Genomic DNA, 26,597 nt, shown 5'->3' with positions numbered 1-26,597 from the left:
CAATTGACTTCTTGGGTTTTACTTTTAATCCATTTCTGCTTTTTTTTTCTTTTCTTTTTTAGCTACAAAATGAACAAGCGGCGCCCCCTGTGATACGCTCTGCAGGACCCGGGCATTGATGTGGCCCCTGCCATCCTCTGAAAGGGTTAAAGGGCTTCCCCTGCCTCCTCCAGCTGCAGCTTCATATAACCTGACCACTAGTCCTGCCCCTTCCTGAATCCCCCCAACACAACACTGCACAGGAAGCCCAGCTCTGCTGAGTGTGCGACTGTGTGCCAGAGCCTCCAGGCACAGCTAGCATGGCCAGGGGCCCCTGTGGGAGGCAGATCAGGAGCCCCTGGTGACAGGATGTCAGAGGCGGAGGGGACGCCCCAGGACCCAGGGTAAGAGCGGTGATACAAACCTATAGATTGTGAGCTTATATGGTCGCCCTGCTCCTGCTGAGATGAGTGAGCGGTGGGGGCCCCCAAAAAGGGCAATAACCAACTTAACTGCCCTCGGTTGGGGTATAGGACCCCAGCTTTAGGATTAAACCTCAATAACCCAACAGCTCGTGGGTGTATCTGGAAGGGGAGGGGAACTTTTTTAGATTGTAAGCTCTTTGTACAAGTTCTATTTGGTTACTTTGACCTTCGGTTTTGTTTAGCGCTGAGCCGTAGGACTACAAGTGCCAGCTCACCCACCACAAAAAGTCTGACCCCCCCCCCCCCCCCCTCAGTGATGGTCCATGATGGATTCATGTAGGTGGTTGTGGTAGGACTACAACTCCCATCTGCTCAGACTGGACAGTTGTATGTATTACCCTGGTAGCGAGCTGTGGATGGTTGTATGCGGACAGTCCAGTAAGGATGGGACTACAAGTCCCAGCTGTCCAATCCCATAGCCTGTTATTGCACCAGGTCCGTATTGCTGGCAGTGCCCCCACAAGTTGTATTCTTCTGCTGGAGAAGCCCCAATCTATAGGGGTGCCCCTGGGCGCAGGGCGTCAGTCCTTCTGCTTTGTATTACGCTCTAGGCTTGTCCCTCTCGCTGTGCAGCTCGTTATTACAGAGCGGCTGGGAAATGGCTCCAAAGCAGCAGCACGGATTTGGGGCCATGTTTACTAAGTGGCGCTAAGGTGTCCTTTTGTACTTTTTGCATTTTATCTTGGTCATAATGTATCACTCACTTTTGCCTGGGTATCATCATCATAATAAGTATTTGACATAAACTGCTGAAATGCTCTGTGCTGCTGGAGGATATGGCTCCTTCCGATAAGGCCTCTTTCACACGGGCGAGTGTGCCCCCGTTGCCGTATTGCGGATCCGCAATACACGGGTGCCGTTCCGTGGTCATTCCGCATCACGGATGCAGACCCATTCACTTCAGTGGGTCAGCAAATCCGGAGATGCGGAACGGAAGCACGGAACGGGGCCCTACGGAAGCACTACGGAGTGCTTCCGTGGGGTTTCGTCCCGTACTTCCGTTCCGCAAAAAGATAGAACATGTCCTTTTGCGGAAAGGCCGGATTGCGGACCCATGGTCCGTGATCTGCTGCGGCTGCCCCACGAACTGTGCTTGTGCATTTTGCGGGCCGCAGCACGACCACGGGGCGCACACGCCCGTGTGAAAGAGGCCTAACTCTTTGGCAGTCTATGGGTGTATTCGCACAACCGATTTTTTTTTTCATTTTTTTTGTTTATTTTATTTTTTTAACTGAATGTAGATACTGGCCGTCAAAAAATAGGACATGTGCTATTTTGTCCGCTTTCACGGCCCGGCAGCCTCCATGCAAATAAAGGGGGGTTTATAACGGTCATGTTTCAGAAAGCACCCGTTAAAAAAAAAAATATATGTAAAAAATTGGCGTTTTTGGTGCCATGCGCATGAATGTATTTTTTTGTCTGTTTCGGACAAAAAAGCGGAAATGACTCTGTGTGCATTCCGTTATCCGCAGGGATGTTCTATTTTTTTTTCAGAACAGCCCTGCTGTTGGATGCAACACGGACGTCACGCGGATGTCATAGTTTTTCTTTTTTGGCGATCCGTGTTTTGCTGTCATGTGCATGAGCCCTAATAGTGTACTTTTCTGGTGCGAGACTTAGGGCTTTGGTCTCGTTCACATTTCCGTGTCCGTTTAACGTCTGTGAAAAAATCAGTACGTGTTTCATCATTTAAGATGGCCGTGTGTCTGTTTTTTGCCCTCCGCGTGTCATCCGCATTCCAAAGACGCTGCTCAGCTGAAGGTTAATTTCCAGAGCATTTCCTATTGGTGGTCAGTGAAAAACGGAACGGACGCAACACGGATGCCATCTGTGTTTTCTCACGTACCCATAGACCTCACCGGGTGTGGTCATGGACCAAAACAGTGCATGACCCACGGTCAGTAAAACAACATGGATGTTTGAATGAACACATTAAAATCAATGGCTGTGTGCGCTGTCCGTGAAAAATGCGGACAGAACACGTGAGTAAAAAACAGATGTGATCGAGACCTTATAAGACGGTCAGTGATTCATCTGTGAAGAATCCATGTTTGGTCCATCTGTCCGTTTTTTTGCGCTAAGTATGTCATCCGTGTTCCACTGACACCGCTAGGCTGAACTGCTAGCTCCTCCTATAAATGGTCCATGAAACACGGATGGCGTCCGTGTTTTTCTTAGATCCATAGACTATGATGGATCTGTTGTCACGTACAAAATAGAGCGTGCTTGCGTGCTAAAACCGCCGACCCAGATTAAAATAAATCGGTATGTGTGCTGTCCACGAAGAACACGGACAGCACACATCTGTAAATCGCTGACATGTGCTATCCATGTTCTAGCACACGGACCCGTATTTTCATGTGTGTTCAGGCATCTTACCGTCTGCTGCGCCACTTTGGCCTGTTTTGCGGATCAGAAGCCCATTCAAGTCAATGGGTTCATGAAGACCGCGCACAGAACATGGGGGCCCATGGCGGCGTAAAAACACGGAAACGCTTCCTGAACTTTGACCTATGCACATGGATGTGTGAATAAAGCCTTACATGGTGGATGTTGCAGGATATTCATTGATGGGAAGGAGCAGGATCCCTCAGCAGTGCAGAGTGTTTCAGCAGCTATTGGGGGCGGATATAGTCAAATAGTGGAAGGAGCAGGGTCCTCCAGGAGCACAGAGTATTTCAGCAGAGAAGTGCACTGGTATAAGGGGAGCACAAAGACTGTGATCTACATAGTGGACGGAGCAGGATCCCCCAGCAGTACAGAGTATTTCAGCAGCTATTAGGGGAGGATACAGTCACCTAGTGGAAGGAGAAGGATCCTCCGTCCGCACAGAGTATTTCAGCAGAGTAGTAGGACAAAGGCTGTAATCTGCATACCGGAAGGAGCAGGATCCCCCAGCAGTGCAGAGTATTTAAGCAGATATTAGGGGAGGATACACCAACCTGGTGGAAGGAGCAAGAGCCTCCAGCAGCACCGAGTATTTCAGCAGAGGAGTGCACTGTCATTAGAGGACGACATATGCTGTGATCTGCAAACCAGAAAGGGCAGGATCGCCCAGCAGTGCAGAGTATTTCAGCAGATATTAGGGGAAGATACAGTCACCTAGGCGGATGGAGCACAGAGTATTCCAGCAAAGTACGCTGATATTGGGGGAAGTCATAGACTGGTAATCTACCTAGTGGAAGACGCCATTTCCCTGTAGCACAGAGTATTTAAGGAGAGGAATATGCTAGGCTTGTCCCCTATGGAGTGGCTGGATGATGCCGGCCTCTGCGCCCACGTTCCTCCGTCATCTCTTCTGCTCCTTTCATCTCTGTGTGACTTGGCTGAAGTTCTTTTATCTTTTCACAGAATGTGTCTATAAAATACCAGGCGGACAAGGGCGCAGTATATGCCGCGGTTAACTCCTTGTGTGCCGGAGCCAACGCACAACGTTCTATACTAGCTGCCAAAGTGACACATGTGTGCAACCTCTGACTACTCCTCCAGGATTTTGGTGGTTTCCTTGTTCTCCCTGCTATGTAGTCTCTAGTTAAATGTCATTATTAAAGGGCCGGTGACCCCGTTATAATAGTACTGGAGCGTTATACGAGGAGCGGCTGATACCAGTCACATTGAATGCAAATGTTGGAGATATGTGACCTATAGTAGTGATCATGGGGGGCCGGGAGGTGTCTGCACTTCCTGTCACTCAATCCCCTTCATGAACACTACCACTTACACACCCCGACGAGAAGCCGAAAGTCTGCTGCTTGCTCAGTGGAGGTGAAGGGCTGTATTTACATGCAGTGATCTCCTCCACAGTATGAGGACGAGGGATCACTATTGTGATTGCGCCTCTTCATATGGCTGCATTGGGCAGCAGATCGCGGTTTAGATGGCACAATCTGCTGCCCAGAAGCCGTAATTGGTGGTGCCTGCGTGAAGGACGGGGTCACCCGATGAACAAGCGTTTCTCTTGTTTATCGGGTGATCTGTGCCACATTTAGGCTACGTTCACACTTCCATTTTGCAAAAACGCTTCTGTTACTGATAATACAGCCGTCTGCATCCGGTATGAACGGATCCGGTTTTATTATCTTTAACATAGCCAAGACGGATCCGTCATGACATTTCTATTGTGGCAGAGAAAACTGATCCATCCCATTGACTTGCATTGTGGGTCATCACGGATCCGTCTTGCTCCGCATCCCAGGACGGAAAGAAAACCGGAACGTTAGTTCCCGATAACCTGCCTGTATAAATCCGCCCGTCCTACAGGCTGCAACAGGCGATAACCAGGAACAATAGATGTTATTCGCCTCTCCGCAAGTGTCTGATAACAGGGAGCAATAACAAAAAACGTTTAGCTCTCAAAGTATAATAAATCTGACTATTTATTATTAAAGGGGTGATCCCATGATTAATGTAAAAAATTAAAATCAGACATCGTATAGTATAGGGTTGTCCCGATACCGATACTAGTATCGGTATCGGGACCGATTCCGAGTTTTCTCGGCGGTACTCAGCCGCCGATACCCCGCCCCGATACATAAATAGAATACTTTTTTGAACTAACGCTGCCCTCTCCCATGTTCCCATGTCCCCCCTGTATCCCCATAGCACTTACTTAAGCTTCCATAGCAGGCAGAGCAGACGGCAGCAGTAACGTCACTCACTGACGTAGAGCGCCTGCTCCGCCCACTTTATGAATGAAGCAGGCGGAGCAGACGCGCGACGTCAGTGAGTGACGTTACTGGTGCCGTCCGCTCTGCCTGCTATGGAAGCTTAAGTAAGTGCTATGGGGATACAGGGGGGACATGGGAACATGGGAGAGGGCAGCGTTAGTTCAACTTAATAACTGGATAAGGATTCACGTTTATAAAAAAATACTTCGGTGAGCGGCGGGGCCCGGTGTATTGGGGGACACTGTTATGAGGGGGATCTGTGGATGACATATAGCAGTGTCATCCACAGATCCTCCCCATAACAGTTCCATCCACAGATCCCCTATAACAGCACCATCCACAGATCCCCCACCAAATAACAATGCCATCCTCAGATCCCCCCACCCCATAACAATGCCATCCACAGATATCCCACCCCATAGCAGTGCCATCCTCAGATCCCCCCACCCCATAACAATGCCATCCACAGATATCCCACCCCATAGCAGTACCATCCACAGATCCCCCATAACAGCGCCATCCACAGATCCCCATAACAGTGCCATCCACAGATCCCCCATAACAGTGCCATTCACAGATCCCCTCCATAACAGTGCCATTCACAGATCCCCTCCATAACAGTGCCATTCACAGATCCCCTCCATAACAGTGCCATTCACAGATCCCCTCCATAACAGTGCCATCCACGGATCCCCCATAACAGTGCCATCCACGGATCCCCCATAACAGTGCCATCCACGGATCCCCCATAACAGTGCCATCCACGGATCCCCCATAACAGTGCCATCCACGGATCCCCCATAACAGTGCCATCCACGGATCCCCCATAACAGTGCCATCCACGGATCCCCCATAACAGTGCCATCCACGGATCCCCCATAACAGTGCCATCCACGGATCCCCCATAACAGTGCCATCCACGGATCCCCCATAACAGTGCCATCCACGGATCCCCCATAACAGTGCCATCCACGGATCCCCCATAACAGTGCCATCCACGGATCCCCCATAACAGTGCCATCCACGGATCCCCCATAACAGTGCCATCCACGGATCCCCCATAACAGTGCCATCCACGGATCCCCCATAACAGTGCCATCCACGGATCCCCCATAACAGTGCCATCCACGGATCCCCCATAACAGTGCCATCCACGGATCCCCCATAACAGTGCCATCCACGGATCCCCCATAACAGTGCCATCCACGGATCCCCCATAACAGTGCCATCCACGGATCCCCCATAACAGTGCCATCCACGGATCCCCCATAACAGTGCCATCCACGGATCCCCCATAACAGTGCCATCCACGGATCCCCCATAACAGTGCCATCCACGGATCCCCCATAACAGTGCCATCCACGGATCCCCCATAACAGTGCCATCCACGGATCCCCCATAACAGTGCCATCCACGGATCCCCCATAACAGTGCCATCCACGGATCCCCCATAACAGTGCCATCCACGGATCCCCCATAACAGTGCCATCCACGGATCCCCCATAACAGTGCCATCCACGGATCCCCCATAACAGTGCCATCCACGGATCCCCCATAACAGTGCCATCCACGGATCCCCCATAACAGTGCCATCCACGGATCCCCCATAACAGTGCCATCCACGGATCCCCCATAACAGTGCCATCCACGGATCCCCCATAACAGTGCCATCCACGGATCCCCCATAACAGTGCCATCCACGGATCCCCCATAACAGTGCCATCCACGGATCCCCCATAACAGTGCCATCCACGGATCCCCCATAACAGTGCCATCCACGGATCCCCCATAACAGTGCCATCCACGGATCCCCCATAACAGTGCCATCCACGGATCCCCCATAACAGTGCCATCCACGGATCCCCCATAACAGTGCCATCCACGGATCCCCCATAACAGTGCCATCCACGGATCCCCCATAACAGTGCCATCCACGGATCCCCCATAACAGTGCCATCCACGGATCCCCCATAACAGTGCCATCCACGGATCCCCCATAACAGTGCCATCCACGGATCCCCCATAACAGTGCCATCCACGGATCCCCCATAACAGTGCCATCCACGGATCCCCCATAACAGTGCCATCCACGGATCCCCCATAACAGTGCCATCCACGGATCCCCCATAACAGTGCCATCCACGGATCCCCCATAACAGTGCCATCCACGGATCCCCCATAACAGTGCCATCCACGGATCCCCCATAACAGTGCCATCCACGGATCCCCCATAACAGTGCCATCCACGGATCCCCCATAACAGTGCCATCCACGGATCCCCCATAACAGTGCCATCCACGGATCCCCCATAACAGTGCCATCCACGGATCCCCCATAACAGTGCCATCCACGGATCCCCCATAACAGTGCCATCCACGGATCCCCCATAACAGTGCCATCCACGGATCCCCCATAACAGTGCCATCCACGGATCCCCCATAACAGTGCCATCCACGGATCCCCCATAACAGTGCCATCCACGGATCCCCCATAACAGTGCCATCCACGGATCCCCCATAACAGTGCCATCCACGGATCCCCCATAACAGTGCCATCCACGGATCCCCCATAACAGTGCCATCCACGGATCCCCCATAACAGTGCCATCCACGGATCCCCCATAACAGTGCCATCCACGGATCCCCCATAACAGTGCCATCCACGGATCCCCCATAACAGTGCCATCCACGGATCCCCCATAACAGTGCCATCCACGGATCCCCCATAACAGTGCCATCCACGGATCCCCCATAACAGTGCCATCCACGGATCCCCCATAACAGTGCCATCCACGGATCCCCCATAACAGTGCCATCCACGGATCCCCCATAACAGTGCCATCCACGGATCCCCCATAACAGTGCCATCCACGGATCCCCCATAACAGTGCCATCCACAGGTCCCCCACATGACAGTGCGTCATCCACAGATCCACAGATCCCCCAAAACGGTCACATGACATTTAAAAAAAAGTATCGGTATTCGGTATCGGTGACTACTTGAAAAAAAGTATCGGTACTTGTACTCGGTCCTAAAAAAGTGGTATCGGGACAACCCTAGTATAGTACATGACAGTCTCATCCATGTATCTCATATGAATCCAGGGATCTCCCCATTCATTGCTCTGCTAGATTTATATCAAGCTGACAGCTCAGGGGGCGTGTCCGTGCTCTCCCTATCGCAGCTCAGGGGGCGTGTCCGTGCTCTCCCTATCGCAGCTCAGGGGGCGTGTCCGTGCTCTCCCTATCGCAGCTCAGGGGGCGTGTCCGTGCTCTCCCTATCGCAGCTCAGGGGGCGTGTCCGTGCTCTCCCTATCGCAGCTCAGGGGGCAGTTGGAAGATGAAACTGAGCATGTGCGGCCATCTCAGTGAGCAGGACAAAAAAATAAGAAAAAAACAAACAGCAGGTGGCGCTATACATATACATTTTATTGAATAACTCAGTGGCTTTGCAAAATTTTTAATTCCATGTAATTACAAAAGTGTTCAGATCCAGGTGCTGTAGAATATTTTTTTTTCGCGGGACAACCCCTTTCAAATTATATAAAAAGGATTTTTTTTTTTTAAAGTTGACCGATCCAAATACCACACATTCTGAGGCCTCTAAGAAATCGGAAAAGGCACGTGGACGTTTGCTCTCTATGAATGCTGTCTCAATACATAATGTCACAACAGACTCCACTGTATACAATGTATTTCTTAGATGTTTCATAATATGTGTTATTTGGGATTGTCCAACATTTATTTTATTTTGCTCCTTTTTTATATGTTTTTAATAATATTATTACACCTTGATTGCTAACTGTTTTTATTGCTCCTTTCGATGGGCTCTGGGGTACAGCGGCCTTCTTGTAGCACCAGGTATACTTAGGAGTCCATATTTGGTGTGAACGAGCTCCTATTTGTATATTTTGGTTGTCTAAGGCTCTAAGCAATAGATTGCAATCATCATTTATACAATTTCTCACCTTGTCACTTCCTGTAGAATATTTTCAGCTCCTGATGAAGTATTTTCAGCTTTTTATGCTCTTGTAGATTTGCAGATGTATGTGGTTGTCTTCCCTTCTCCTGTTTATTTAAAAGGGAACTCTAACCTTAAAGGGGTATTCCAGAAAGGCCTATCCCCCAGTTTCAGATCGGCGAGGGGCCCCCCTTGCTCCACAGTATGTTTGAGAAGTACAGCGCCATCCACTGTGTAGTGGACGGAGCTGGTAACTGCAGCGCTGCTCCCATTCACTTCAGTGGGGGGTAGGTGCAGTAACCCCAGCTCTGTCGACTACACAGTGGATTGTGCTGGAGTTCCAGTAGAACAGCTGGTCGGAGGGGGTTTCGGGCATCGGACCCCCGCTGATCAGATATTGATGACCTTTCCTGAGGATAGGCCATCAATAGTAAAATCCTGGAATACTCCCATAAAGTGTGCCAAGGGCGGATTGGCCAGAGGCCCTACAGGGAAATTTACCAGTGGGCCAATGCCCAGGGGGGCATCCAAGCACTTATTATGGCCAGCAGCCACAGGTCCCTCTTGAATTCAACTGCATCACTGTCCTTAGTATGGGGATAGGGCGGTATTTTGTGATACACTACGGTATTGCTGGTCTACAACATAGGGCCACTTTTTAGATTTTTTTTTCCCCCCCAGGGCCACTTTAAGTAAATGTCACTCCCCAGCCTGAAATGGCTGATAACAGGGAGCGATGGCTGATATTCACCCTTCCCTAGTCTATGACTGATAACAGAGAGCAATAGCTTCCGACTGCATAATAAATGGGGAGAAGATGGGTCCATACATTTATGACCAAGCGAAGATCATAGCTGTGCTGCAACTTTGTATCAATTCCTTTCCATTTCCAAGACCTCTGCATGCTGTTAATGAATGGAAACATTCTTCTTTACATTACATTAAAGGGGGTTTTCCGTGTGTTTGATACTGATGGCCTATCCTCAGGATTAGGTCGTCAATATCTGATAACGGGGGTCCGACTCCCACCCCCTGCCAATTAGCTGTTTGAAGAGGCTGCTGCAGCGCCGTCCGTTGGATAGTGGCCATGCTTGGTATTGCAGCCCTAGGCCACGTAACCGGTGACGTGACAAAGCAAGAGGCCGGATCACCAAAGTCTTCAAACAGCTGATCGGTGGGGGTGCTGGGAGTCGGACCCCCGCCAATCCGATCCTGATGACCTATCTCAAAAACCCCTTTAAGAGGTTGAGATCCTGCCTTGTCCTAGTCCTGCTCACTCATCTGAGCAGTTTGTTACAATGTATCAGTATAGAAAACTTGGGAGCTCAGAGAGAGGAAGTGATGATGCCATATTTCCTCGTGGAGGATTGTCTACAGTGTAACAAACCTTCAGCTGTGTTAGCAGAACTAAGTCAGGACAGGTTTTTAGCCTCTGGATGTAAACAGCAGTGTTTCCATTCACTGATTGCAAGTGGAGATATTGAAAATGGTGAGGAAATGAAACCCAGTCTATTAAAATGTTGCAGAACTTTGCAGTAGGCATGAATTTAGTACTGTTTACATGGGACTGCTGTATGTGGCAGATATAGAGATATTTGAGTCCCTCGACCCCCTGTAGATGATTGAGCAGAAGCCGGGCTTCAGGCAGCTTTTTCCTTCCTGTTCTGGAACACAGAAGCAGGTCTGCAGCTCTCTGTGGCCTGTGGATGATCTCAGTGCAGTCAATGAACGGAAACCCTGGCAGTCGTGGAGTCTTCCAGTCTCGGATAAATCTCCCTGGGGCCGGAGGCCAAAGATTGTTCATTCCAACGCAGCTTGTCCTGGTATGTGCAGACAAGAACATAGGGGGTGCAGAGGTAGCAGACACATCTGGGCCCTAGACAGGCCCGGTGCTATAATAAGGCAGACCAAGCGGCTGCCTTAGGGCGCTGTTGTTGTTTAAGGACCTTTCCCACTCTGCCAGTCAGTGGCCGCAGCTGTGTCACGTGTCAGGGCAGTGATTTCCCACTGAGCCAATCACTGGTCTGACACGTGACACAGCTGCAGCCACTGATTGGCTGAGTGGTAAAGGTCCTCAAAGTCTTGTCGGGAGCACAGAGAGAAGATACCAGGACACAGAGGAGAAGGGGAGCTGCTGCTGCTGCAGACGGGACCAGGGCCAGGTGAGCATAATGTTTATTTTTACACAACATTAACAGAGGGGGGCGGGGGTAGATGTGACATGGGGGGAAAATATGTGCCATGGGGGGAAGAAATGTGACATAAAGGGGTGATTTCAAAAGCAGGGGGTGATGTGACATGGAGGGGGAGAAATGTGACATGGAGGGGGAGAAATATCACATTTCTCCCCCCTCCATGTCACATTTCTCATCCCTCTCCATGTCACATTTCTCATCCCCCCCATGTCAATTTCTCATCCCCCCCCCCCTCCATGTCAATTTCTCATCCCCCCCCCTCCATGTCAATTTCTCATCCCCCCCCTCCATGTCACATTTCTCATCCCCCCTCCATGTCACATTTCTCATCCCCCCTCCATGTCACATTTCTCATCCCCCCTCCATGTCACATTTCTCATCCCCCCTCCATGTCACATTTCTCATCCCCCCTCCATGTCACATTTCTCATCCCCCCTCCATGTCACATTTCTCATCCCCCCTCCATGTCACATTTCTCATCCCCCCTCCATGTCACATTTCTCATCCCCCCTCCATGTCACATTTCTCATCCCCCCTCCATGTCACATTTCTCATCCCCCCTCCATGTCACATTTCTCATCCCCCCTCCATGTCACATTTCTCATCCCCCCTCCATGTCACATTTCTCATCCCCCCTCCATGTCACATTTCTCATCCCCCCTCCATGTCACATTTCTCATCCCCCCTCCATGTCACATTTCTCATCCCCCCTCCATGTCACATTTCTCATCCCCCCTCCATGTCACATTTCTCATCCCCCCCTCCATGTCACATTTCTCATCCCCCCTCCATGTCACATTTCTCATCCCCCCTCCATGTCACATTTCTCATCCCCCCCCTCCATGTCACATTTCTCATCCCCCCCCCTCCATGTCACATTTCTCATCCCCCCCCTCCATGTCACATTTCTCATCCCCCCTCCATGTCACATTTCTCATCCCCCCTCCATGTCACATTTCTCATCCCCCCTCCATGTCACATTTCTCATCCCCCCTCCATGTCACATTTCTCATCCCCCCTCCATGTCACATTTCTCATCCCCCCTCCATGTCACATTTCTCATCCCCCCTCCATGTCACATTTCTCATCCCCCCTCCATGTCACATTTCTCATCCCCCCTCCATGTCACATTTCTCATCCCCCCTCCATGTCACATTTCTCATCCCCCTCCATGTCACATTTCTCATCCCCCCTCCATGTCACATTTCTCATCCCCCTCCATGTCACATCACACCCTCCTTTTTACATCACCCCCACCGAGTTGTGGTGGGGGCGCCAAAATGTAGCTTCGCTTGTGTGTGCAAAAATCCTTGCCCTGACCCTAGAGCCTGGGGGCCCTAAAGACCATATACCAGTATTATAAGTGGTAGGTGGGGGCCCAGGTACAGCTGAAACATTGTATCATAAAATGTTCCGCAACTTTCTAATAGACTTTGCTTTTCAATTCATTGCCGTTTTCAACATGTCTGCTTGCTGTCAGTGAATGGTAACATTCTTGTTTACATCCAAGGACCTACATAAACCTAATATTTCTTACAACTGGGTGTTTGTTACAATTGGATTTAGTCTAGATCAGGGATCAGCATTCCTGCTGAGGGGAAACTACGACTCCCAGCAGTCACACTTGCTTGGCTGGTCTCCTAACTTCCATACTAATGAATGAAGCATGCTGGGAGTTATAGTTTCAGCACAGCTGGAGGTTGATGACCGCTAGTATAGATAATAACCCATTTTGAGCTGAAAAACGGTTGCAGCACAAACTGCTCTCCTGTTCTGATGGTTTGCTGCAATGTGTCAGTACAGGTAAGGGTCTGTTCACATGTAGCAAGCGCCAGCCTGTCATGCTCAGGGAAGGTTACCCAGACTACAGTTCTAGCTGAGGGTTTGCTACAGTTGTATCCGGTCTACACCATCTTCGGTGAGCAGCCTGGACTGATACATTGTAACAGATTCTAAAGATTCTTAAAAAGGTGTGGATTTGAACACAAAGTCCATTAGACCTGCAAAATTGTGGATACAATCGGGAGGTCAGCAAACTCTGGCACTCCAACTGTAGTGAAACTACAACTCCCAGCAGGCTCCATTCACTTCTATGGAAGTTCAGAGAACAGACAAGCAAGTGTGCATGCTGGGAGTCGTAGTTTCCCCACAGCAGGAGTGCCGGAGGTTGCTGATCCCTGATTTAGGGCTTGCACTCAGGTTTCGCTTCTGGATAGAAATAAGAAAAATCCCATTCCTGACAGCTAGCAGAGATCTTGAAACTAGTGAGCAATGGTAAAGCTATCCTATTATTTGGTGGCAGGAACCTTTTACAGCGGTCCCTCATCAGGATCCACGCTGGGTTTGCACACGGATAATGGAACGCAGTCTTTGTCTGTTGGGACATGCTGAGGGTTGTAGTTTTGCAGCAGCTGGAGAGCCACAGGTATATGTGTAGTAATCACAGACTGATCCATGTGCGGTCTTCTGGGGCCACAGGGTACTGGGGGACGCAGAATGTTCCTAGAAATCCCTAGCATTTCTTCTTTTGGAGCGAGCAGTAAGATTCCCCGAGATATATCTGGAATTTGCAGCTCGGCAGTGGAGGAATGTTCCTGCTGCAGGACACACCCGCTCCACCCTGAACACATCTCAGCTTGTCCTGCAGCTCTGCCCATCCAGAGGAACCTGCTGCTGTATGGAGGGCGAGAGGCCGAGATGGGAACAGGGCTCTTCAGGACGGGCCCGGAGGACAGGCACCGGCCGCCGAGGGTCAAGGGCGGCCGCCAGGGGCCTGAAGAGGTAACGTAACTGCAATGCTCCTGCATGGTAGAGCTGCTCCTCCACTAATCCGTCACCTGTCAGCCTCGGCATAAAAGGCCTCATGTACACAAACGTATTTTGTTTCCGTGTCCGTTCAGGGTTTTTTTTGCAGATAGGAGGCGGACCCATTCATTTAAATGGGTCCGCAAAAAATGCAGATAGCACACGGTGTGCCGTCCGCATCCGTATGTCCATTCCGTAGCCCCGCAAAAAAAATAGAACGTGTCCTATTCCTGTCCGTTTTAGGCATTGTTACAATGGATCCGCAAAAAAAAAAAACGGATGGCGGACCGCAAAACGAATACGGCCGTGTGCATGTAGCTTAAGGAGTTGTTTCCATTGTTTATCATTATCAGGATCTCTGCTTGCTGCCAGTAAATACAAACAGTGGTTGACAAACTTGTCCTGACCAAGTGCAGCAAGGATCTGTTGGAGACCAGGCTCTGTGAGCTCAACACAGCTCTTTCCTGATTAGTTTGTTACAATGTATCAGTCTGGAGTCCAGGTTGTTTACAGTATGTCAGGTTTGCTACAAATGTATCCAGTCTAGACAAATTCTTAAAGGGGTTTTCCGGGTTTTTAATATTGATGACTAGTGTTGAGCGAACTTGTGTTTTTTAAGTTCTGCGTCCAAAGTTCGGGTTATCGAAGAATCGCGTTAAGAATTCCGTTATGGTCCGTGGTAGCGGAATCCATAACGGGATTCTTCGATAACCCGAACTTTGGACGCAGAACGTAAAACACAAGTTCGCTCAACACTATTGATGACCTATCATCAGGATAGGTCATCAATATCAGATCGGCGGGGGGTCCGACACCCGGCACCCCCGCCGATCAGTTGTTTGAAGAGGAGGCGCGCGCCGTGCCAGCGCTGCCTCCTCTTCACGGTTTACCTTCTCGCCGTCGCCTCTGCAGCGGTGAGCAGGTGTAATTACACCCAAGCCGTCCCATTCATTTCAATGGGACGGATTATTCCCATACACTTGTGAAATTAATAGGACGGCTTGGGTGTAATTACACCTGCTCACCGCTGCAGAGGCGACGGCGAGAAGGTAAACAGTGAAGAGGAGGCAGCGGTGGCACGGCGCGCGCCTCCTCTTCAAACAGCTGATCGGCTGGGGACCCCCCCGCCGATCTGATATTGAGATCGGCTGGGGACCCCCTCCCCCCCGCCGATCTGATATTGATGACCTATCCTGAGGATAGGTCATCAATATTAAAAGCTCGGAGAGCCCTTTTAAGCTTTGTAATGGCTGGTATAATTAGAGCAGCCTCAGAGTATAAGGCCTCTTGCACACGACCGTACGTAATTTGCTGTATTTTTGCGGAACGGAACAGCTGGCCCCTAATAGAACAGTACTATCCTTGTCCGTTATGCGGACAATTAATAGGACATGTTCTATCTTTGAATGGAAATACGGAAATGGAATGCATGCGGAGTACCTTCTGTTTTTTTTTTTCTGCGGATCCATTGAAATGAATGGTTTCGTATACGGAATGCCAAAAATGGAACGTAAACGGGGAAAAAAAAAACATTTGTGTGAAAAAGGCCTAAGGCCTCGTTCACATTTCCGTTTTTCACTGACAGCATACGTACCCATTGATTTAAATGTGTCTGTTCACATTTCAGTATTTTTTATTTTTTACTGACCGTGGGTCAGTAAAAAAAATCACGGGGATATGCACTACTTTGATCCGTGATGCGGACCAAGGATGCCCATTGAAGTCTATGGATCCGTGAAAATCACTGACACGCATCCGTGTTGCGCCTGTTTTTCACTGAAGACTAATAGGAGATTCTTTGGAAATTAACTTTCAGCTGAGCAACGTCAGTGAATTATGGATGACACACTGATGGTAAAAACGGACCAACCACGGATTCTTCACGGGTGAAACGCATGCGCTTTTTTTCAGACGTGACCCTGACATGGAAATGTGAATGAGGCCTAAAGCCTCATTGATTCAGGTGGTCAGTGATGGATCCATGTTGGGTCCGTGTGTCCTCCGTGTTTCACTGACCCTGCACAGCTGAAAGATAATTTTCAAAGCATCGCTTCCTAATGATCCATGAAACGCGGATGGCATCCGTGATTTTCACAGACCCATAGACTATAAGGCCCCTTTCAGGAGAGCGCGTGTCACGCTGCGGACTCTCAGCGAGGCATCCGGCCTGAACTTCCAGCACTGCCGGGGTTACATAGCATTATATTGATTGATGATGCTTTGTAACCCTTACAGTTCTGGAATGTTTTAGATGACACTGACATAATGCTCTGTGTTATCCAATACATTCCAGAACTGTAAGGGTTCTAAGAGACCAAATGTGTTCTTGGCAGGTATTTCATAGTATGAGCACATGCAGCTCTTGTTTAATTAAAAATCGGAGGAACCCTTTAATATTTTATTATGCTTTGTGTGTTGGACATCTCTTGCTAATTGTCTCACTGCAGCAACGGCATTAATCATGTAGAGAAACATAATACCAGGCACTTACTAATGTATTGTGATTGTCCATATTGCTTCCTTTGCTGGCTGGATTCATTTTTCCATCACATTATACACTGCTTGTATCCAGGGGTTACGATCACCGCTGCGGCGCAGATACGAGGTGGCCGGGATGGGAGCTTCTGCGCATGCGTGCCTGTGTGCACTGCCGCAGTCCTGGCCACAAGAGAGTCTGACGCTTTTTCCTATAGTGTGGAAGCGCGGGATACGCCACCAGTGCGAGACCGGTGCGGGTCCCAGACTCTCCTATTTCCAGAACAGGACTCCTGATGTGAACAGAGAGCAGTCACTGTCTATGGAGCGCTGGATCGGCTATTTCCATCAGTCCGGTAGCAGTGAACGGAAGGGTGGCTGCGCTTGCGCAGTGCACTCTCCATGCACCGCTATGGGACTTCTGATAATGGCTGAGTCTGCTTCCTCGTCAGTGCATGGAGAGCATGCGCGGTATGGTTTTCTTCACTTCGGGGGGCCCTGTTCTCTAAATGGCTGCGCCATCAATGTCCCAGATGAGCCAACCCTTTAAGTGTGTATTCCAGTTTTTGCAAATTAAAGGGGTTGGCCCAGTCACCTCTCTTGCCTATCCCACAGGATAGGTGATAAATGTATGATTGCTGGGGGTCTGACCTCTGTGTGAATGGGGCAGTACCGCGCCTGTGTGACCTCCGCTCTATTCACAGGCTATGAGGCTGCCGAGTCCAGACGTTTGCCGTCTCCGTCACTCCTGTAGAAAGAAAATGAAGTGGTGGTTATGTATGTGTACGACTACTCCATTCAGGAGACCCGGGGACCCCCATGCTCACGATCAGCGGAGGTTCAAGTGGCCGGACCCCCAGCGATCATACATTTATCAGCTATCCTGTAAATGAATGACCCCATTCATCAGAATCCTTTTCGAATTTGATGTTTATTTATTTGCTTTCTGTATCCATTCTTAAAGCTTTTCAAGATCTCTGCTTGCTGTCATTCAGTGCAGAGCTATTCTAAAAGCCTGTTGCGGTCATGTGATGGACACACAGTTGCAGCATTTGCATCGGGCCTGTAACAAACTATCCATACAGGAAAGAGATTTCTACTATGTCTAGTGCAAAGAGGAATCTCTGGACTGGATACAATTGTAACAAACCCTCAGCTGACAACATTCTTGGGTCTATAGGGGTTTTAAGCCTCAGGCGGGGTCCTAGTAGGAAGACCCGCCTATTGACACTGATGGTTCATAGAATAGGAAATTATCTTTCTGTAAGGAGACTGCATTGAGCACAACCTGCTTACCGCAGAAGCTAATAATACCGCCACGTGGCTTCACCTCTACAGTTCCTGGGTCACTCGTTTCCACTGCACAGTATACACAGTGAGCTCTGCATTTCCTGTAACAAGTGAACTGAATTTACCGGTTTTCATTCTTGGTATAAACCTCTCGTACGCAGGAAGCTGCTGGCATCATGGAGGATGAATCCGGGGGCTGCCCTAAAAATAAGGGGGAAGCAAAGCATTGACATCCTGTAACATGTCCCAGCACCAACCCCTGCAGTGCGTTACCTGTAGTCCAGGAATTTCTATAGGGCTGAAAAACCTTACAGAAAATAATAAGGGATATTTCTATATACAGCATCTACCTGCTGAAATCATGATAATTGTCATAATGATTAGTGGCCAGTAGGGGCGCTGCTGCCCTGAGGTCTGCAGAGGATGCCCTATTTGCCCTCAGCCTTTTGTTATGCTTATCATTTATAAAATCCATATACCATAGAGAGGGGTTTTGTAAGGAATGAAGAGTTGCACTTTAAGGGGCCCATGAAAAAGGGCCCAGATCACATTGGTCCCAAGGGCATTGAGAACAGTGATACTGGAAAAAGTAACCCCACATTTATTTTATAGGGGATGAGATGACTGTAAATAAGATTGTCCTGTACTGATCCTGCGTTACATCCTGTATCATACTCCAGAGCTGCACTCACTATTCTGCTGGTGGAGTCACTGTATACATACATTACATTACTTATCCTGTACTGATCCTGAGTTACATCCTGTATTATACTCCAGAGCTGCACTCACTATTCTGCTGGTGCAGTCACTGTGTACATACATTACTTATCCTGTACTGATCCTGAGCTATATCCTGTATTATACTCCAGAGCTGCACTCAATATTCTGCTGGTGCAGTCACTGTGTACATACATTACTTATCCTGTACTGATCCTGAGTTGCATCCTGTATTATACTCCAGAGCTGCACTCTCTATTCTGCTGGTGGATATCATAAAAATTTTAGATGAAAATACGTGATTATTTATTTCATATCATTTCAGCCGGGCACAGTGGTACACAAGTTGCAACGTTTCGGGCTAACATAAGCCCTTCATCAGGCACTAACAGGACCACATATCAAATGTTTCCGGCTGGTGCAGTCACTGTATACATACATTACTTATCCTGTACTGATCCTGAGTTACAGCCTGTATTATACTCCAGAGCTGCACTCACTATTCTGCTGCTGCAGTCACTGTGTACATACATTACTTATCCTGTACTGATCCTGAGTTACATCCTGTATTATACTCCAGAGCTGCACTCACTATTCTGCTGGTGCAGTCACTGTGTACAGACATTACTTATCCTGTACTGATCCTGAGTTACATCCTGTATTATACTCCAGAGCTGCACTCACTATTCTGCTGGTGCAGTCACTGTGTACAGACATTACTGATCCGGAGTTACATCCTGTATTATATTAGTAGTGTAATGTATGTACACAGTGACTGCACCAGCAGAATAGTGAGTGCAGCTCTGGAGTATAATACAGGATGTAACTGAGGATCAGTACAGGATAAGTAATGTATGTACACAGTGACTGCACCAGCAGAATAGTGAGTGCAGCTCTGGGGTATAATATAGGATGTAACTCAGGATCAGTACAGGATAAGTAATGTATGTGCACAGTGACTGCACCAGCAGAATAGTGAGATACAGGTGGGGTCACTGCTGTATTGCAGCACTTTCTGTTTCTCTGTCGCTGGGTGCACTATCACTCTGTGACATCAGTAACCAGATGAGGATGGAACATTAGGCTGGTCAGACCAGTGTGGTTTTAATTTTGGTAATTTCTCAAGTATCTTTCTTCTTGCTGCAGACACCTCTGATATGAGAACACGATCGTCTGATGTTTGTAGTAGAAACCAGAGGAAACAGCAACAAAACCTTGGTCTAACATACAAGTCAGCAGCTGCAGAACGACAGCCCAAGTCCTGCACAAACCTTCCTGATGTAATGATGCTGCATCTGAGGGGCCTGACATCTGTCCAAATTCTGCATTTCTACATTATCTATGGCATGGAGGTGCTGGTGCCTCTGCATGGTCTATGGGATGGAGGCGAAGGGGTGCAAGATATTAGCTTGGGGCTCCCCCTTCCCTCAGTGATTTGTGGCCAGGGGCAGAGAAGCACATAGCCTTCGGCACCGCATCCAACCCCCCCCCCCCATGTCAGATTCTTCTTGACCTAACCCCTTCCCTCCAGTCAGAGGTGTAACTTGACCTGCATGCATTTCTATAATACAGGTGTCTTCTTATGCGGCAAAAGGGTCTTTGGGCCCCCTCAGGCCCTCTGCACCCCCTATAGCTATGCCCCTGGATGGTGGTGTGGGCTCCTCTATATGGTCTACAGGATGAAGGTGCTGGTGCCTCTGTATGGTCTATGGGATGGAGGTCCTGGTGGCCCTGTATGGTCTACGGCAGGCATGCTCAACCTGCGGCCCTCCAGCTGTTGTAAAACTACAACTCCCACAATGCTCTGCTGTAGGCTAATAGCTGTAGGCTGTTCGGGCATGCTGGGAGTTGTAGTTTTGCAACAGCTGGAGGGCCGCAGGTTGAGCATGCCTGGTCTACAGGATGGAGGTGCTGGTGTCTCTGTAAGGTCTACGGGATGGAGATGCTGGTGTATGGTCTACGGGATGATGGTTCTGACTCCTCTGTAGGTCATTGGTATGGAGGTGCCGGTCAATCGGGAGGAGGTGGCTCCTTCATATAGAGCAGGTAGTGGTGATTCTGTAGGATCTGTGGTGGTAGTGGAGGTCTCTTGCACATTCTATGGGGGATGATGGTAGATCCTCTGTACAGTCTGAGATGGTGGGGGCTGATGGGATACTCCTCTGTATGGTCTTTGGGATAGTGCATGCTCTATGTGGTGGCAGGGGCTCCTCTGTATGCGGTACCCGGCAGAAGTTGCTCCTCTGTACTCTTTCCTGTAGAGTCTGTGATACATTATGTTCCCTGCATATTTCTGCTGCCTGCAGTGTAAATGTGGTGGCAGGGCCTGGTACGTCCCTGCAGATGAGGATGGAGAATGTGGTTGGAATAAGAGGAACTTTAAACAAAAAAAAATCCAATCTGCAAAATCCATTACTCGCATTCTGCTGAACCAGCGATGGACTTGGCGAGAGCAGAATAAGAGGAATGCTGTATACCGCCCTGTGGTGTCTGAATAGCTCTGCACTATAGTAGTAGTATAATAGAACAGCAGCCTGATCTCTCCTGCCTTGTACTGACCTACAGTTCTGCTCCTGATATCTGACGGTAGCCGGAAGGAAGCGGCTTCTGATATAATAATTTGCGGGGGGAGAAGATACTTTTGGGGTATGTGACTGCTACAGTTTTGCACACAACCGCCTAGTGCCCATCAGAGCTACTTATTGTGCAGACTGGACACAATTGTAACAAAGTCTCAGTTGTTGGCAGTATTGGGTGTGTACTCAGTCTGGGTACAAACAAGTATTACCATTCAATAACAGCAAGCAGAGATTTAAAAAATAGTGAGGAATTCTACCGCAAAGATGGAGATTTATCAAAACTGATGGAAAGGAAAACTGGTAACCAATCACTTTTCACCTTCCAAAGTTTTTTCCTTTCCACCAGTTTTGATAAATGTCCCCCATAGTGTATTAGAAAGTTGCAGAACTGGAGTCCTGTGATCTCAAAGGTCTGACACATTGTAACGGAAGGGGCTGTGTATTATACAGGAAAGACTCCGACATTCCATTCAGACCTGGGGAGACTCCGGCAGGATGCAGATAAGGAGGAAAAGCTGGAGAGACGCTGATATCCTTGAGGCGGAAATCCTGGCATGTTCCAATATATTGTCTATGACATCAGGGGAAAAATGATTGAGATGTGAAGGGTGAGGCCGGGTGCACCTCGTGCCTCATCTCTGTGCTACATGAATGGATTTAATGCAACGACCTGTTAATTCTCCACCTAAACCTCTCTAGTAACAAAACCAAACCATCCCTTTTAACACTTCTATCCAGCAGTTGGTATTGGCAGCCCCCTTCCACTGAAAATTGTTCTAAAGTACTATGGGGTCTCCTCAATATGTGACGCCAACAGTTCTGCGGTTTAGAGGATAAATACCCAGGTCATTACTTATCCCGAGGGCTTTTTCACACGACTGTATGAATGGGTCCATATCTGTTCCACAAATATTATTTTTCAAGGGTCCTCAAAACATGCCAAGTTACATCCTGTATTATACTCCAGAGCTGCACTCACTATTCTGCTGGTGGAGTCACTGTGTACATATATTACTTATCCTGTACTCATCCTGAGTGACACCCTGTATTATACTCCAGAGCTGCACTCACTATTCTGCTGGTGCAGTCACTGTGTACATATATTACTTATCCTTTACTGATCCTGCGTTACACCCTGTATTATACTCCAGAGCTGCACTCACTATTCTGCTGGTGCAGTCACTGTGTACATACATTTCTTATCCTGTACTGATCCTGCGTTACACCCTGTATTATACTCCAGAGCTGTACTCACTATTCTGCTGGTGCAGTCACTGTGTACATACATTACCTATCCTGTACTGATCCTGCGTTACACCCTGTATTATACTCCAGAGCTGCACTCACTATTCTGCTGGTGCAGTCACTGTGTACATACATTTCTTATCCTGTACTGATCCTGCGTTACACCCTGTATTATACTCCAGAGCTGCACTCACTATTCTGCTGGTGAAGTCACTGTGTACATACATTTCTTATCCTGTACTGATCCTGCGTTACACCCTGTATTATACTCCAGAGCTGCACTCACTATTCTGCTGGTGCAGTCACTGTGTACATACATTTCTTATCCTGTACTGATCCTGCGTTACACCCTGTATTATTCTCCAGAGCTGTCCTGCAGCTTTCAGACATCCGCTCTCCCTCAATTCCTTTCCTGTTCGGTGTCTGCACAGTGCTTGCTCTGGTGATTTACGTTCTGGGAAGTGTCCTCTTTGCATCAGTCGCTGTACCACATATTGGAAGCTCAGCTAATACAGGGTGTCTGTCCATAAGCTTAGTGAATGTTTCCAATTAAGGACAGCAGAGCTATGACTGCAGCTCTGGAGTATAACACAATGTTAAATTCTACAGTATCTCCTTTAAAACAGATGTTCCAGGAGAGAACAGGGCGCCGTTCACTGGATCAGACCTGCTGGAAATTGTGTGAGATCCATCCCGCTTCCTTTTCCTTTCCACGCGGCAGCGGCTGTTATATTTTATCGCTGACACATTTCATGGCGCTGTGTAACTGGGATTATTTTCAGATGACATACTGGTGGGATCCCTGGTGCAATGACGGCATGTAGAAGGCCTGGCAGCGGTTATACAATGTGTCAGGACAAATGACATCAGACAGAATAGTCTAAAATTACTGCAAATTTAAAGAGAAAATCAGAAAAAAAGTGACCTGAGTCGGACAATGATCTGCCATCACCCAGCTTTCCGGTGACCCTGAATGGCACATAAAATGCTTTGCTAGATTTACAGCCCTATAGCTCTCCCTCCATCCCTTTTGCTCTTGTCAGTCTTTACTGTAGTTCTGGCATTCTATTTATGAACCAGGCAGCTCAGGATGAATAGTTAAAGGTTTTGTTGAGTAAAATAGAATAGACCTATACAATGACATATGAGCTCAGCTCTCTTGACATCACTACTGTTTGATATAAAGAATATTCTGTAGAATATTACCGGTCTCATGACCCGAAATAATGATATTTATAGTGCTGTTCCTTTAAGTCCTACAGATGTCAGAGTCATGGAGCCCACGTGTGCCCCGGATCAATTACTGAACGGCCAGCTGTTGTCCTCTGGTATCAGCATCCTGGATCGGCTCATAAAAACCTGCCCGGTATGGCTGCAGCTCTGTATGGGAGCGCAGCAGGCGGTGGAGATACTCCGCAGGGAGGCTTCTGGGGTAAGTGGTGACGGGGTGTCAAGAGTAAAACCGCCCTATATTTTTTGCTACAATTGGATTGCCTTTTCCATAGACAGATGTTTAATTATGTGCAGTTTGTTACAATGTATCACATCGCAGGTCATCGACAGGAGAGATAACGTGTTTCATTCTTGGGGATTTGCACTTATACATTGTAACAAACCCTCAGTTGTGTGTGAACTATTGGCTCTGTCCAGGTTTTTATATAAATGAGGATGTTTTCATTCACTGACGGCAAGCAAAGATTGGCTTCGGCACATGACCACTGCAGCTAATTACTGATCTTGGCGGTATATGGTGCACTGATTGGCTGCAGCAGTATACAAGCATATCAGTGCTGCAGTCAGAGCAACAAAGCCCGGCAGGGAGGACAGAGCGTGCTGGAATAGAGGTATGCGGGGCATAAGTATAATTTTTTATTTTTTTAACCGTGTCCCTAATTATATACATAAAAAATCTTTGGACAACAAATTTTAGGTTTAACAAATTTTTAAGTTTTTTTTTTTTAAAGTGTATAACACTGGGGTTAACGATGAAAGCAACAAGTTAAGGACTGGCCCCACTTATGGATGTGTGATGCACCACAACAGGTGTACTTCCCGTTTATAGAGCCTCTGTCAGCATGAACAACCCTATTAAACCACTGCCTGGTAAGGATCATCATACTGATTAAAACAATACCTTTCTATCATCTCTATGCTAAATAGCTGCAGAGATATCTGCAGTTTTATTCATATGCAAAGTTGGAGCACCAGGGGGCTGGGCTTAATCCTTTGAGCACTGCTTTGTAACACCCCCTGTGCTCTGCACACTCCAAGCTCCTTTTGATTGATTGGGCTAGACATCAGCATGACGAGGGCAGAGCTGTGACTTAGAATCTACATAGCATATACACTATGTACTATAGCTTTACCACACTGAGATCTGCTCAGAAAGCTAATCTACATATTACTGCTTTATTCCCAGGCACAATATATGATTATAATGAAACCAGTAAATATGTGTTAGCTTCTAAACACAGAAAATAAAAGCCTTCTCTGGTAATGCTATAGCTTAGTGATAAGTTTTGAATTTTGTGAGACACTTTACAGATTTTTATTTTTCTTCAGGTTTTTCCTTCCACATTTAATCTATAATAAAAGCCTATATCCTTATCATATTGAGAATGTTTTAGTTTTTTGTGCTTTAAAAAAGAATCATTGCTGATTTCTTTATAATCATATATTGGGCTTGTGAATAAACCAGCAGTAGGTTTTAGGTTTCTAAGAAAGAAAAAAAAATCTAGATATAGTTGTTATTATTATTATTGTTGTTCTTGTTGTTGTATTATTATTATTATAGTATAGCCTTTTTATTACAGGTGAAATAAGGCAGCAAAAAAAAAAAAAAGTGAAAAAATATTTTTAAGTCTCTCCATGGACTTGAACTTATGATCTCTACATACAAGGCTGAGCATTTATTACTAAGCTACAGTATAGCTTTTCCACATGAGACAAATGGTTTTTCTATGCTCAGAAAGCGGACACATATTACTGGTGTCATTATAATCATATATTGTGTCTGTGAATACAGCGGTAATATGTAGATTAGCTTTCTACGTAGATCTCAGTGTGGTAAAGCTATAGTACATAGTGTATATGATATGTACATGCTAGGACACAACTCTGCCCTCTGCATGCTGATGTCTAGCCATGTCAATCAAGGGGAGGTGGGAGTGTGCAGCACAGGGGAGTATTACAAAGCGGTGCTCCAAGGATTCGGGCCCAGCCCCCTGGTGCTCGAAGTTGCTTATTTACATATGAATAAAAAGGCAGCTATCTCTGCAGCTGATTATTGTACAGACAAAAGAAAGGTATCGTTTTATTCAGCATGAGGAGTCCTACCAGGCAGTATGTCTGTCTGGTTTATTAGGGTTGATCATGCCGACAGCCTCTTTAATAGTCTCAGGGTGAGGGTCACTGTTGGGGTCCGCAGGTGTCTCTGCATTGTCTCAGACCTTCTGGAATGATACAGTATTACACCCCCATGTCCAGATGTGCAAGTACTGCAGCAGCGCGGCGTCCCTGGAGATGACTGTGTAATGAAATCCAGTGACATTACATGATGGAGTAGTAGTGCTGTGTGGTTGTAGGACTGAATCGAACATGATGATTTTACATACAACGGCTCAGTAGAGAATATCACACATGATAGGATGAGATACAGAAGCCCAGTAGACAGTATCCCACATTATGGACTTGGATACAGAAGATCAGCAGACAGTATCACACAGGATACAGAATAGCACATAACGGGATTAGATACAGAAGCTCAGCAGACAGTATCGCGCTTGATAAGTTTGGATACACTAAGCTCTGGTAACCTTGTGTCTGGATGTGGCAGGTCTTCTTGGTCACCCGGGATGTGGAGGTGAAGAGTATGGTTCTCTGGGTCCGTCTCTCCGAGTGTAGAGAAGCGGCCGACGTTCTCCGTTACAACATTAGAGAGGAGAAAACAAGTAAGTTTTACTGTGCTAACAAATATAGGTAAATATCTGGCATAAAATACTCTGTGCTGCTGTTCTTATGATGTCGTCATAAGTTGACCATTAGACTGAGCGCTTTACTGATGGATGTAGACAATATGTCTATTAGAATGCTGCAGAACCTGTACCATAAGAGTGCACGAGTCCTTTAAGGGTTTTGTTTAGTCTACAGGACACAGGTCTATGTTGTTGTCCTAGATTTTTGCAGAGGGGGCAGGGCCTG

The 26,597-nt window shown here is 47.8% G+C and overlaps 1 protein-coding gene across 2 annotated transcripts in view; it reads left to right on the top strand.

The window, feature by feature from the left end:
- Positions 1-218: 218 nt before the first annotated feature.
- The window catches only part of RIN3 (Ras and Rab interactor 3), a 45,596-nt gene continuing 19,217 nt past the window's right edge, over positions 219-26,597 (top strand). The window contains exons 1-3 of one of the 2 annotated variants that reach the window (XM_040410962.1): positions 219-383; positions 23,652-23,829; positions 26,233-26,347. In XM_040410962.1, coding sequence (XP_040266896.1) covers positions 349-383; positions 23,652-23,829; positions 26,233-26,347 — 328 coding nt within the window. In that variant the 5' untranslated portion in view covers positions 219-348. Of the gene's footprint in view, positions 384-13,520; positions 14,068-23,651; positions 23,830-26,232; positions 26,348-26,597 lie in introns of those variants that run through there. The other variant, XM_040410961.1, reaches the window with a different exon arrangement.

This window comes from Bufo bufo, chromosome 11 (genome assembly GCF_905171765.1).
Source record: "Bufo bufo chromosome 11, aBufBuf1.1, whole genome shotgun sequence".
Lineage (NCBI taxonomy): Eukaryota > Metazoa > Chordata > Amphibia > Anura > Bufonidae > Bufo > Bufo bufo.
Note: the sequence above shows the minus strand (reverse complement) of the source record. Positions and strands in the feature narration are given on the sequence as shown.